General features: G+C 33.1%; 1 protein-coding gene across 2 annotated transcripts in view; it reads right to left on the bottom strand.

Annotated features, from left to right (window-relative positions):
• LOC132758681 (uncharacterized) overlaps nucleotides 1-15,186 on the bottom strand; it is a 35,088-nt gene extending 19,902 nt beyond the window's left edge. The window contains exons 1-3 of one of the 2 annotated variants that reach the window (XM_060750370.1): nucleotides 14,802-15,186; nucleotides 1,954-2,076; nucleotides 690-1,028 (exon numbers count right to left, since the gene is read on the bottom strand). In XM_060750370.1, the coding sequence (XP_060606353.1) occupies nucleotides 847-1,028; nucleotides 1,954-2,076; nucleotides 14,802-14,841 (345 nt within the window). In that variant the 5' untranslated portion in view covers nucleotides 14,842-15,186 and the 3' untranslated portion in view covers nucleotides 690-846. Of the gene's footprint in view, nucleotides 1-689; nucleotides 1,029-1,953; nucleotides 2,077-14,801 lie in introns of those variants that run through there. The other variant, XM_060750369.1, reaches the window with a different exon arrangement.
• Between the last annotated feature and the right edge of the window lie 259 nt (nucleotides 15,187-15,445).

Here is a 15,445-nt window from a genome sequence, read left to right as displayed (position 1 = left end):
GGTGTCCGGCCGGGTATCGAAGGGTATTTTACCGTGTCTGCTACGGTGATAATGCGATGTACCTGATGCCGGAAGAAAATAACTCTGCACTAAAATTCTCCGATTAGCTGTACGGTGCCCCACCAGTTACTTGACACCGGAGGGTTTCCGGCCGGGGACCTTTAAAAAATTGGCAATTTCAACCCGTTCAGACATTGGTACCCCATTGCAAACCTAATCGGAATGTAATGTGACGCAGGCTTATGCAAGAATAATAATGTCTTTAACGGAACAGCTTTTTACTTATTTATGAAGTAGGCCAATACGTGTTCCACATGTTGTTGATGGCGCCGGATCCACTGCATATTTATATATCTCTGTACAGGTCACATTAAATGTGATATACATGTATAACAATAAGTGATCATAATAGATTGAAAATTCTTCAATTGACCGTCCCAGTCCGGTTTATTTTTAATCATCCCTCGTATAACACACTGCCAATACAGTAACGTTGTACGGCAAACGTTAAGACTCAGTTATACGTTGACGTCATACTTTGAATGAAAATGACGTCACAGTTCAGTGCTTGTTTAAATGAAAATTCTTATTAGCACTTAAGGGAGGCAATGTGAATATGCACAATGCCTTTTAGAAACGAAAATTATAACATTTAATGGAAAAGTATATAGATTAACCAATACTCAGTGTATACTTTTACAAATGTTTTAATAATTATAATAATTCTATGAATACAGTAAATGAATCATTATTGCAAAAGTAAGGGGTGACGTTAGATTTTTTAAGAAGAAAAAAAAACAGCTATCAAGTCGTTTGGTATACAGGATATAATTCCTATTAACAATATTAGAAGATATTTTTGAAGGTATTCAGAAGGACACATGCGAAGGTCGTAATGACAGCAAAGGTGGACATGGTTTCAATTGACGCTTCGTTACACAGGTTTGACGTACAGGCGCATACACTGACACCGTCTTTTTCCTCGCATTCGTCCTTCTTTATTACTGGTAGACAGCTTCTAGTGACTTCTGTAAAACGTTAATGACAGTTCATTAAATTTCATTCTGACTATAGTAAAAATATATGTCATCTTTAACTTTATCCGTAAATAATAGTAACATGAATTATATATGTTAGCTTTAATGATAATGATATTGAATCAAGTAAAGGGTGACATTTCACACAAAGGGTTTCTATACAAACTCCTTAGCTAACGGTCAACATATTTTAATTGAGACAGAATTTATTTGAGTTGTATTGTTTTGAGTCTTTTATCTTAATTAAACACAGTCAAATCCATCCCTGGAATTAACAAGTACTAAGCACTAAGTATTAAGTTTCTTGCCCAAGGAAATATCGGCTTGCCCCCTTTTTGGCTTGAACCCCTGCAGCCAGCCATCTTTAGATTACTAGTACAACGCGTTACCCACTCAACAACAAAAGATCCGTTAAGAAATGAATGTTTTTGGCAAATTTAAGGATATTTAGCCTTATCAAATGTGCGCAAAAGTTTTGACACGTCAGTGCAGAAACTCCTCATTCATATACCGTTTAATGTGATAACATCCGATAAAAGTCCAGTTAGCAATAAGTATCACAAATTGACTTTCAATGTTTTCTCTGATCCCCTTTCAAAATGTAATTTTATTAAGTTACGTCCATTGTTTTCTTGTTTTTACTTGGGTGCCATATGCCGCTTTTCTTGGAATGACACTGACGTGTCACATTTAAGGTTCCGTGATAATCGCCATATAAAAATTGTACCAGTTTCATGTTTATTGTTGACTTCTGCTTAAGCCTGTGCCAGGGGCGTTGACGGTCGTTTGCACTTACCAGTGCCGTTTATGAAACAGGCGTAATCAAACTGAGCCTGCAACATTTTTAATTTTGCCGTGTTGGGTTTTCCTCAGGGATTCTTATTTCTCTCTATTACTATGTGCAAATCAAACTTACTCCCGTCTTTTTTAGTCTTCGTGCACGAACCAGTGCAAGTAATCTTGGAAACACCAGCAGCCTTGAATTCATCATTGCATCCTGTTGCGCAGAGATAGCATTCCATGCCAGAAACAATGTATGCTGAAAACCAAACAGATATTGGGAACATTATTAACGTTATGTTAAATATCTTATAACACATTTTTAATAGTTTTTATATCATAAATATGATGCTCAAATTAAAATTTATCAATAGTGTATGTTCCAAAAAAGCATTATTTATAAAGCTATTACCGAATTTAACAGTTCATGTAAATGAATGAAGGTAATTAGAAATTTATTTACTATAAAGTCTAAGTCAAAATTTTCAATAAGAAATGAATGCATATATTTTAATGAGTACATATAATATGCAAAAATATTTTTTGCAGGACATATTTTACATATTATTCTTCGATGTTGTTTTATACGCATAATTTATAATTTTATACATGTATATAATTTCACTTAAGTGTCGTATACAACCTAAAAGGGGCCTCCTTGGTCGAGTGGTTAAGGTCGCTGACTTGAGATCAAAGGTCCCTCACCGCTGAAGGTTCGATCCTCACTCGGGTCGAAATCTTTCATGTTAGGAAGCCTGGCTTACGGAAGGTCGGTGGTTCTACCCAGGTTCCCGCTCGTGCCTGAAATAATGCCCGGAGGGGCACCTGGGGTCTTCTTCCATCAATAAAAGCTGGAAAAAATCGACGAAAAAATCTCGGCGGGACGCTCTAGGATGGCCCGACTTGAGTGTACGGTCGCCCATATGGGCTTTCCGGCGGCGACCTTAAATAAACGCATAAAAAAATATACAACCTAACCCGCCCGCATAGCTTAATCGGTTAGAGCGCGAGACTTGTAATCTCGACATTATGGGTTCGATTCCCAACCTGGTAAACTAAAATTACTATAAATCAGTCTTTCGGATGAGACTTTAAATCGAGGTCCCGTTTATGGGTGCTTAAACGCTTGGCACGCTAAAGAACCAGGAGAAGCTTTTGGAATTTGGGCATCTTTCTGTATCTGTAATTGCACTATCCTCCAAAGAAAAAAAGACTAATACTCTTCTGGAGGACTCGCCCATATGGGCAACCGGTGGCGAGTATAAATAAACGCAAACACACACGCACACGCGCACGCGCACGCGCACGCGCACGCATACACACACACACACACACACACACACACACACACACACACACACACACACACACACTATACAACCTCAATTACAACATAAGGATCTTCAAGGGAAATGCATATTTAACCTCAAAAATGTAATAAAGGACTAATATGTTCATTATATTTTTGTAACAATGGACTCAGAACATGTTTGATACATATCATACCCCGGGAGATGCTTTGGTAGTTTAGCGCGGAGGAAGTAGTCTAGTACTGGTGTAACTCTCCAGGAACGATGGTTAGGATACTACCCGCCTATATGACTGAAATACTGTTGGCAAAAGGCGTAAAATGAAACAGACAAACAATCACATGAAGAAAATATTGCTGAATGTGAAAATTTAAACAGATATATTTTGACTTCAATAGAGAAAAAACAAACTAAATCGCTACAGGGTCTTTCAAATAGAATGGTTTGGAGTCGGACCAATTTTATGAAAAAAAAGTTGTCTCGGCTAAATCACGTTATTAGGTTTTCTACCGACGTGATCTGGCGTAGAACATTCCCTTAAAAAATCAAATCATAAGATAATGTATTGGTTAGTAAATACAAATACTGAAAACTTATCCTGGATACATTACATTATCAGTGTTAGACCGAAAAAAGTCACAATTTCATAGATATGCAATAGAATTAGGATTTTTTCATTCCCGGTTTCAAGGTGCTCATATTTGAAAATAGAGTTTTTATAGCTTTTTTTATTTATTAATTGTTTAATGACAACATAGAAATTGATTTTACAGAGAAAAAATGTTATTTAATCGTATCATGTGCTGATCTTATAAAGTTTCACGATGCTATTTACAAATATTAGATGCATGATATTGTGCATTTTCTATTTGAAAGACCCTGCTCACTATAATTGTACTAACTACCAAAGTGCAATACACTCAAAAGATGGCTAACCTATATGTCCTTTTAAGAACTTATTTGAAAATTGTTTTGAGACATTAAGAATAAACGGTTAATGAATGTAGGAGATATAAGCATGTTTTAGGCTTGATGGGCTTTTAATATAACACCAAACACTTGTCCTTTTCCACCGAATGCTGACTATTCATAGACTATTCAGATTATGATATACAGATGAAGATAAGTATGATATTTTGTCAATTGGGTTATTTGGTGGCATATTTCTGCCACCAGATAACCATATAACTAACTAGTTAATTAATAGGTCAACTAGTAACGTAACTAGAAACCACTTAATTAACTAGTTAGTCATGCGGTTAACTAGTTACGTAACTAGTTAATTTGTTCAATAAAGAAAAGATCATAACGGGAAATAAATGCATGTTAGTGCCAACAACTGCCATCTTTTTATTATTTTACCAGTTTTATATTAAGAGGTTAACTAGTTACGTAATTAGTTAACCTCTTAATTAACTAGTTAGTTATCAGATTATCTGGTGGCAGAAATATGCCACCACAGGGTTAATAATGGATATCAAGAAAAATACTCTAAAACTATAATCTTATTTAAGTTTAACATTTTACTGTTAAAATCACAAAAATGTTATGGCGCAAGGAATGTTTTATAGGACTACATTGTAAATGCTATCAATTGATAATTTTTGGAATTATTGTAATGAAAAAGATGTACATGTATACGCGGATGTGTATTGAAGTTTTAGATTTAATTTTTGAGCCTAGAGGAGGTTTGATATTTTATAAGATATATTGAAAGAGAGACACTCCAATGAAATGAAAACAGTTTTCATTTTGCCGAGAAAAAAATATTTAATTATTTTAGGAAGTACATATTTGAGTTTTATAAAGTGTAATTTATGGTTTTGAAGCATGTTAAATGCGCATAACGTAAAGAAACAAGTGCTAATTTGGAAACGAAATAAAAATTAACTAGCATTATTAACTTTCTGTAAAACCTTTAAAAGTACACTAAAAAAAGATTATCCCCAAAGAAAAAACAACACAGAATAAAAACCCCCTCTCACAGAAAAAATGTTAAACTTGCCGGTTCACAGCATTGGTGGGAAAGCGGGCCGGAATTTAGGCGGTTGACGTTCCTTGGGTAACATAAAAACATTAATTGACTAAACGCTTATTGAAGTTAAATACTAATGAGAGTTGTTAACCAAGAAGCAACGTTACTTTTGTAAAAAAAACACATGTATGTTTGCCGTGCAAAATTTCAAAATTAATGTTTATGAAAAACTCTGTCAAAATAATGCTAGTGCTCTTTTTAGCAATAGCCAGTAAGAATATTACTTCCCGTGGATGAAAGCGTTACGATACTTGGTCTTTTCAAAGCGTAAAAGTTATTTGTCCTTTTCATGACCAGAAAGGGCTTTGTTGGAAGTTACTGAGACGTGACGATATTAAACTTAACATTTTCTAGTCTATTTCTCCCATGTTAAACATAAGTAGATAAAGCCTTTAGTTGTTAACCATAGGTCAAGCCCTTTTTTCATGACTTCACTATTTTGCCCATGTTAAATGTAGGTCATGCCATTTTCCTTAATATTTTACACTTGTTTGTCAATAGGACCATGTAGTACATTACGAATCCTTTTTTCTCTACAATTATCATGTCATGCATTGGGACCTTTCTGTTGAAAATGTGTCAGAGTTAAATCGTATACATATACATGCTCAGTGCGATAACTGGAGTGCAGGTATCAGTTATCCGCACTCAAGACTATGCCCATCTGTTGGTTCATTTTTGCTGGGGTTTACATATTATAAAAGGCAGAGAAAGGGAAAACGACAGAAACATAACATTCAGATGCTCGTTCATTTTGTTTTTTTTTTTGTCTTTGTTATTAGACTATGATACACAAGAGAAAGACTATGATACACAAGAGAAAGAACATGAAAACAATCGGCAATCTAAGTTATGCTCGCTCCCTCACCCCCTCGTACAAATCAGATAGCCTCGTGTTTCGATGCTCTTTCTATTACACAGAGCTCCTTTTTCACGTGTATACAATAATTGTGCAAATTTCTACTTTATTGATGTTAACATGTCCTACTTCTGTGAAGACTCATGACTTAATCAGGTTATGACACTTCTGCTAAATTAGCTAAACTGATACTTTTATCGATAAAATGGTGATTTTTTTCAGATATATTAAAACAAGCAAACATTCTGTCACGTGATCTCACAGGGTATTTTTGTCTGTGGTATTCACTGTATGCTCACATGCTTGTTATAATGGCTTAATAAAGTTGTTGTTGTTAAAAGTTTAAAGCATCAAGAATGTACGGATTGTGCCATTCTAACATAAGGAAGTTTTATTCTTTTTAATTCAGAGGTAAACAAAGTAAGAAGCTGCAGTTATTTGTTTAAAATATGTTTAGACCCCGTGGAAAATCAAATTTTCGTCTCCGTCGAAAATCAAACAGTGACATTTTCAATACATTTGGCCCTAATGAAGTTAAATTGTTGTTTATCATGAAGGTGGAGATCTCGTATGTTCAGTAAAGGAAGTGTTGCACTTTGAGTGTGAGATAAAACCATATGAGATAAAATATTCAGGGACCACTATTTTGTTATCATTGACGGTTTGTATTATCCGGTTAGCAAGAATGCATGTCAATGACAATGCAGATCATCTTGAAAGGTCACCATTTAACTTATTTGTTTCCGGTTGCGTTATAGATAAGTACAAACAAATTGAAGTCGATAATTTATCAAATCAATAATATAACTTTCACTGGTTTGTCTGTCCGCCGATTTGTTAATTTTCTCCGTTCGTTGGGACAAGTATCCAATGCTTTATTATTGTGTTTGTGGTGCTATTAGTTCTTTCTATTTCGCTTTTTCTACTTGAGTGGTTCGCGTATTTATATTACAATAAATATTTTTGTAAGGTGGTTCTAATAGTCCTGACTTGAATACTGTATGATCACCTTGAAAATATGTGGCCTTCATTTTAAAGTGGTCTTTTGACAACTTATCTGTGGTATGCAGGAATTCTGGCCACACCAAATTCCATTTTATTTAGTTTCGAAACTTTTACTCGGGGACCGACTATATGCCGCTTTTTATTCGTTAATCAAAGGTTTAAGGATAATCGCCGTACAAACACATCTGCGGATGTTTCTTAATTCACAATTTCGCTGTTTTGAATTCTACTCAATCCGGTTCTGGTGGGTGCACTTTTAAGTACTGTCCATTAGAGCAGACTCAATCAAACTGAACCTGCAACTCGTTTATAACATAGTAACCGCATTAACTGTTTTATAAAGACAATAGCCATATTCAGATCAAATGTAATGCCCATAATCCAAAATGTTCGTATGTCGGTTCGTGCGTGTCTTTCCATTCTTCGTTCTCATTCACACATTCACTCACGAAGAAATAAATCAGAATACGGAAAAAATAGACATGGCTTTCTGTTGCTATTTTTATCAATTTATAAATGTATGTTCTCTAGGACAGGAATATGGACCAATACCCTATTTAAAGAATGATTTAATAATTATCTAGTCTAGAATTTTATGAATAGTAAAAACAATATTACATTTTTATCTTACAGTTTCAGACGTTGCATACATAATAAGAGATAAAAAAAAAAATGAAAAAGGAAAAGTGATGTCCATAAATTTGATATAAATTTTTAGACGCTGAAAGTGAAATCGAGGCTACAATGGTTACGATTCACTTTACTTAAATTAAAAAGAGTATAAATTAATAAGAGTTGATCCATCCAATAAGAGCGTTTAATAAAAAAAGATTTTCGATGCGTCGCAAATTACAAACGAATCTATTTAAATGATTTTTTAAGCAATAAAATACTTGTTATTTCTGGATGTTTTACTAAAACATATCATTATATTGTTTATTGTTGTTTTTTAACTATTATTTATTTTTGAAAAAATCTGATAAAAATTTGCAAAATTATAACATTATAACATTTCTTCACTTTATTTTGTTGGCGTTCTTATCATGTACCAGATATTTTTATATTTCTATGTCTTTAAAGCTTACTTCTTGGTGCCCAGTTACAGTTTTTTTTTTTTAAAAATACTCATTATTGACCTATTATCTAAGCAATTCGATGCTTTTGTTGCTTTTTTTTGGAAGTTACTAGAAGTACTGATATGGAATTTTGTATTGAAGCCAAAATTTTGATTTGATTATATTTTGCTACATTTTTGAAAAATTATCTTTCATTTAACTGTACTTTCCTCATGTGATGAACATCTAACATCCTCTAAAAACCGTATTATTTTAACGTAGTACAGTCCCTGGGGACCTTTTGTGTGCAAAAAAGGTCCATGGATAAATGTTATATCATTGTAAAGTTAAATGTTTGAAGTTTACAAAAAATTTGGGTAGACATGTCAAATCATGGTACGTTTTGAGAAATCCAAGATGGCCGCCAAGATGGCCGCCAAATTATTGAAAAATGGCTAATACGCAATTAATATGATAAAATTAGTTCTTTTTGTATTTATTTTGGTACAGGTGATGTTAAAACTTCACATCCTATTGGAACAATATGAAAAAGGGTCCTTTTCCTTTTTCTTATACATATACTCTTGTTTTCATAGAAAAATTTTGCTAAAAAAGCACGAAAAAGTATCAAAAATCGACATGGGACTGGCATTTTTTCCTATCAGTCGAGGCACAGTGGTGAAAACTAATATTTTTACTATATTATACAAAGACCTGATCAACAATTTACTAATTGTACCCTTATTTTTATTTTTATTGTGTAAGAATGTGAATTCTGACATTCATAAAGTGGGTGGGGTACATGAAAATTGAGTCCCAATATCTAGTGAACTGATACATAACGATTATTAAGACTAAGAATAACCAACAAGATACATTTTAAAATGTTCTTAAGTCTATAATATTTTAAAAGGTAGATTTTCATTCTACCAACAACATTAATTGGTTCTGTTGCCATGGCAACAAAGTGGTAAAATGAGAGAAATCTGGAAACGTATGAGGCTTTCAGTTTTATCATTTCAGGCCATATTCCACCGTTGCCTCAAAATTCTTTATAAATTATTTTGTGACCTACAGGTCAGACCACCTAATGCTTTGTTATACGGTCAGTATGTCTTAAATGATCATCAACAAACTCCGGACTGTTCATCAAATGGCATCTTGTCTTATTACCAAAAACAACCCCTCCATTTAAACACATTAAAATAGAGAAAAACAGAATCCCTAAAACGTTGTATAGAATCTCCATTGTTTTACCTATTGAAAATCGGATACAGTAGGGACAAACTCCAGTATACATTAAGAACAAGCTACAGAAGAATGTACACAAAACTAAAACTTAAAAGTCTCAAATTAATTATACAATATAAGTAATTCCGATATGTAAACAATATGAGTTTTGTTACCGCAGTCTCACTTCGTTCTTTAGAAATATGTGACTATTTAAGAAGATGGCGGTCTGTTTAATGATATTATTATAATTCACGTTGAAAAGAATTTAAGGGTATGTTTATATGCAAATAGTTTTACATAGTCATATCTAGATTTGTATAATTGTTGAAATTTCATTTAATGCCGAGTATTCTTTTATAATGTTTATAACTGTGATATAAATTTGTTGATTTTAACGCATTTAAACATGTTATATATATCAGAAAGGCACTTAATAAATTTGGTGTAATGATTTTGATTTTGTTTTCGACCGTTTTTTACCAGTTATAGGAAAAATATGTGTTTGTAAAACTTTGGGAGCGATTTTTGTTCCACTCACACAAAAAAGTATGTAAATTGTCGTCACGTAGTAATAAGCTATAACTGATATACAGGTAAGCATTCAAATAAAATCTCAAAGACATTCATATGATTGGTAATCATATCAACTGTTACAGTTTCGTTATTTTTCATCATCAATAAATATCAATAAATCATGTGGAATAACCCGCGGCTGAACGTATCCAAAATTCATATAAGCTTTCTGTTTTAAATAAGTCATTATAAAAGTGCAGTCTTAAAACCAAAGTTTCAATGTAATTGGAGATGAGGAAAAACAGCATTTCTCAAATTCTCCGGTAGCATGTAATACACATGAGTAGTACTCACATGAACACTAGTGTGTTCCAAATTAAGATTAAATTCAGGACGTATATATTTTAATTTGGAATCAGGATGAACATATGACTTAGATTTCATTATTTTACAAACAATTTTACTGCTTTCTTTATTTGAATAAGCCAAATTAATAGACTTTGTAATTCTGATTTGCCTTAAAAGATGACCAGAAGGTGTCAATATTATGAAATAATGCACGGAGGGAAACATATTGAGGTCTTCCTCAGTAAAGTAGCAAAGTCGCCACAAAGCCTTTTAAAGTGTTGATGTGACGTAAAAATAGGCTATTATATTTGATAAAATTTGACAGAAATTTTGTTTTGTTGTTGTTTTTGGCACGAATCGGATTATTGTATATCTTAGTCACAGAAGTTAAAAATAGAACTGACAATGCGTAATGTTTTCAAATATTCCCAGAAATAAATAAAAAGATCTTGAGCTTTTATATGTATGGCTTTTTCAGATGGGACTAAACCAACATTGTTAATCGCCTTCCGCGTAGCGGAAATGGGATTAAAGGAATGGACTCCGTCTGTCAGCCTGTCCGTCCGTAACACTTTCGCCCCATAACATTTTAACCCCTGATTTTTTTAAATAACTTGGCGCAAGTGATCACCATAACGGGACAATATGCAGAGCACAATAATTGGGTTGCTACCCCACGGTCAAGGTCACACTTTAAGGTCAAATGTTAAAAGTCTTCATTTAATAATAAAAAGTCTACATTTCGTGTCCGCTCCATAACTTTTTAACGCTGTAGTTTTAAAATAACTTGGCACAACGGATCACCATGATTATAACACGACGTGCAGTGCGCAATAATTGGGTTGCTACACAAAAGGTCAAGGTCACACTTTAAGGTCAAATGTTAAAAAGTCTACATTTCGTATCCGCTCCAACATTTTAACCGCTGAAATTTTAAAAAAATATCTTGGCACAATTGATAACCAGTATAAGAACATGTGCAGAACGCAAACATTGGGTTGCTACACTAAAGGTCAAGGTCAAATGTATAAAAATCTACATTTCGTGTCCCCTCCATAACTTTTAAACCTATGAAATTTTGTTTAAATAGCTTGGCACAATTGATCACCATTATGAGACGATGTGCAGATCGCAATAATTGAATTGCTACCCCCAAGGTCAGTGTCATACTTAAAGGTCAAATGTGTAAAAATCTACATTTCGTGTCCCCTCCATAACTTTTAAACCTATGAAATTTTGTTTAAATAGCATGGCACAATTGATCACCATTATGAGACGATGTGCAGATCGCAATAATTGAATTGCTACCCCAAAGGTCAGGGTCACACTTACAGTTTATATGTTAGAAAGTCTACATTTCGCGTCTGTCTCTAACTTTTAAACCTCTGAAATGTTTTTAAGATAAACTGGCAGAAGTGATCAACATTATGACACCATTGGCAGAGCACAATAAGCAAGTCCCAACCCTGAAGGTCAGGGTCACACTCAACGGTCCAATGTAAAAACATTTTTTTTCATGTCCGCTCTATAATTTATTGACAATTCTAAGGTTTAAAAAATACTTAAAATACTTAGCACAAATGATCCCCACCACGACACAATCTACAGACCTCCACATCCAGGTTGCTGCAACTAAGGTCAAGGTTATATGTTCTCCATAACTTTTTGACTTTATGGAAGATTTTAAATAACTTGGTACAAATAATCGCCATCATGAGACGATGAGCTTATGATATGCATGACACAACATCCAGGTCATGGTTGGTAAAAGCTCAAGAAGTACACATTTATGTTTCTTGCAAAGCCCCGGAGTAAACTTTCTTTACACAGTGTAAATATAGGAAACCATGAAAATATTCTTCTCCATAACTGCAGGACCTAGTATAGAATACTATTAAATTTGCTTAAATCACGACCTTGTGGGCAAATTCATTTATGCCAGGGGTCACTTCAATTTACATATAGGAAAAGCTAAAAAAAATAACTTCTCCCAAACCGATGCCTATAGCTAATTATTTCTGTTGTAGCCTTTTATAGACCAGTACAAACAAAATTTATTCAAATGAAAATTTAACCCACCCCTAGGGTCAACTTAGTTCATATGGAGACACATTGAAAAACTTTTGAAAATCATTTTTTTTTCCAAAACCAAATGACCAGATCTTAGATTTTGGGTTAAAAGCATTTTCAAAAAAAAATTAATTTATTTTTCAAATCTTGACAATCTGATCAAAGTTGACCTAACGTCAGGAGTCATTTTACTTTCTGTTATAAAGAAAAGGCTTTGAAAAATTTCTTCTCCATAAATAAAATGCTTTGATATTTAAGTGTGAAGCATTCATTCTATGACCATATCAATTTATGTCACGATATAAATCATATAATAGTAATAATACACAACTTCTAAGCTTGGTAAAATCATGATCCGTTTGATTATAATTACCTTTCCCAAGGGTCAATTTATTTACATAGTCTTACTTATATATGAAATCCTTTATAAAATCATCCCTTTAACCCCATTGTTTAGAGCATGTGAAACAATTTCTAGAAGACTTTTACCATATTTCTTCAAATCATGAAAGGACCGGGTCTGGGTTATACGCCAATTTCAACACTTCTTTGTTGATAGCTTGAAGGTTGGTTAAACTATCTGACTTTCATGGATAAATAACCAGAAGAGCAATGACCAATTTCTACTAAGCTACGGTACGAACTTTTTTGACAGACAAATGACCGTAAAACTTGATGTCCAAGATCATTTGTTGTCTGTGGAACAAGAGATGCCTGGACTTCACATCCGACACTCTCCGTAAAGTTCTAAGTTTGCAGGCATCAAACAATGATCATGGGTCTGGATTAAAACAAGAGCCGGTTGAACCCGACTAGGTTTTGGACACACGCCCGGCGACTATATACTCCCCCATAATTTTTCGGGGAGCATAAAAATGGCCCTGTCTAGATGTCAATTTTTATATAAAAAAACTCTTTATGTCAGAAACCACAATGCAAGACCATTTGGTTGGAAGAATTGTCTTGTGTTCCTCTTTGATTGTTCAAATCATGGCCCACTGGTATAAGGTGACCTAGAATTTAAGACCTCGTGACTTACTTTCTTGTTTTTGAAGCTAAAGATATTTGGATAACAGATACAATATGACATGCCAGCTGACCTTAATCTGTTCTAGTGATCTCTTTGTATTTTGATTGTAAAATTTCAGATGCAGAATTATACACTGAGATCAGTTGACCTAGAATTTTATTTAATGCAAGTTAGAGTTTCATAATACAAGCTACAACCAAAAAGTTTGAACTCAACAATAAATTCGATTGTCATTAAAATTTGATATTGGTTGACCTAGAATTTGAAACAGTGACCTATTTATTTCTCGTTTTAGCTGCAAAGTCTTAAATGTTTACCCTTTGATAATGTTTATATACATTTCTACCTTAAGACTGCCTTTTACTTATTATTATCACCATTAATTATCCTTTCCAAACATAACAACATTCACATTTGACATGACCTTTTTCTATGTATAGCAGTTTGAAAAAAAGCAAATGCATGATGCAAATTCTTGAAATAAATTTATTCATCTAATTTCAAAATATCGGCTGTTATCTGTGTTGATAAATGTGACTTCTTTTAATGTTTCTTCAATTTGTAACCATGGCATTGTGCACAGATTATTTATCTATAAGTTTGTGTAATTCCTAACAACATGCTTAAAATGCTAAAAGTTGAAAGTGTTATACGTTTCAGTTGTGTCTTTCATTTTACTTGTCCGTTGCCATGGCAATCGAACATGTTGCATATTGATAAACAAAATATCAGTCTAAGTTTCTTAATTATTTATAACTTTGGGTACATGCCAAAGTGCAATACATGTTGACTATTCAGTTTTAATTATCATATCAAACCAGTTAACAAAATAATGAGACTTAGTTTTCGTTACCCCACCCACTTTAAGAATATCAGAATCCACATTCTTTTACAATAAAGATAAAAATAAGGGTAATATTAGTATGATCTTGTTCAAGTCTTTGTAGTATATAGTAAAAATATTCATTTAAACCGCTATGCCTTAGCTAGTAGTAAAAAATGTCAGCCCCATATCAATTTTTGATATTTTTTTCATGCATTTTTTAGCAAATTTATCTATGAAATTCAGAGAATATGAAAAAAAAATGGAAATGCCTCCATTTTCATATTGTTCCAATAGGATGTGAAGTTTTAACATCACCTGTACCAAAATAAATACAAAACAGAACTAATTTTATCATATAAATTGCGTATTAGCCATTTTTCAATAATTTGGCGGCCATCTTGGCGGCCATCTTGGATTTCTCAACACGTACCATGATTTGACATGTCTACCCAAATTTTTTGTAAACTTCAAACATTTAGCTTTACATTGGTATATCATTTATCCATGGACCTTTTTTGCACACAAAAGGTCCCCAGGGACTGTACTATATATAAACTCCTATGTGCAATGTCTAAAGGATCAAAAAATGATGTTTTTTTAGGAATTATTATTGAGACAATCTGAGCTATCTATCATACAATAAAATGTTCAATTGCAGCATTATTAATTTACCAGGACATAAAATAATATTATACATTACCAGTTAGTGAAAACAAACAAAATCCTAATACCACATTCATTTTTTTCAAGGAATTTTGTTTATCGTGAAAACTCGACTAATATTAATCCAAACTTTGAACACTGTGCAAGTTCAGGAAGTTTTAAATGACCTGCTTAGTATATATATCTATATGTATGACTCGACTCAGTCACGATGATCATAAGTAAAGGTCCAATCAAATACTAGTAGTATTTTCTCCCAGCGCGTGCATTAATTTTTTAACAGACAAGATAAAATGTAATATCTTTGATTTTTTCAAAACATTTCGTATTTTGCGTTAACAATTACCTAATATATCATTATTATGTCCTAATAAACTTTATACACTAAAGTGCAGTATGCCTGAATATTGAAAACCGACTACTCAAACACGATTTAAGGTTACATTGTCTTTAAATCTTAACTATTCATTTCCGATTTAAGTGATTTGCTATAACACATCTGTGTCGAGCAGGGTCAATTAAATATTATATTTTGCAAAATATAACATTCATTTGTGTACTTTTAATTTAAAACAATTGAAATTGGTTAGCTCCTGGTCCCGGATAAAATATTCTACCTTCTAGAAGGTTCAGCTAGTGTCAAATCTATAGTTTGTAATTGAGCTCCTGCAATTAATGATC

The sequence above is a fragment of the Ruditapes philippinarum genome, unplaced genomic scaffold (genome assembly GCF_026571515.1).
Source record: "Ruditapes philippinarum isolate M1 unplaced genomic scaffold, ASM2657151v2 ctg3746_1_1_1_1, whole genome shotgun sequence".
NCBI lineage: Eukaryota > Metazoa > Mollusca > Bivalvia > Venerida > Veneridae > Ruditapes > Ruditapes philippinarum.
This window is presented reverse-complemented; position numbering and strand designations above follow the sequence as displayed.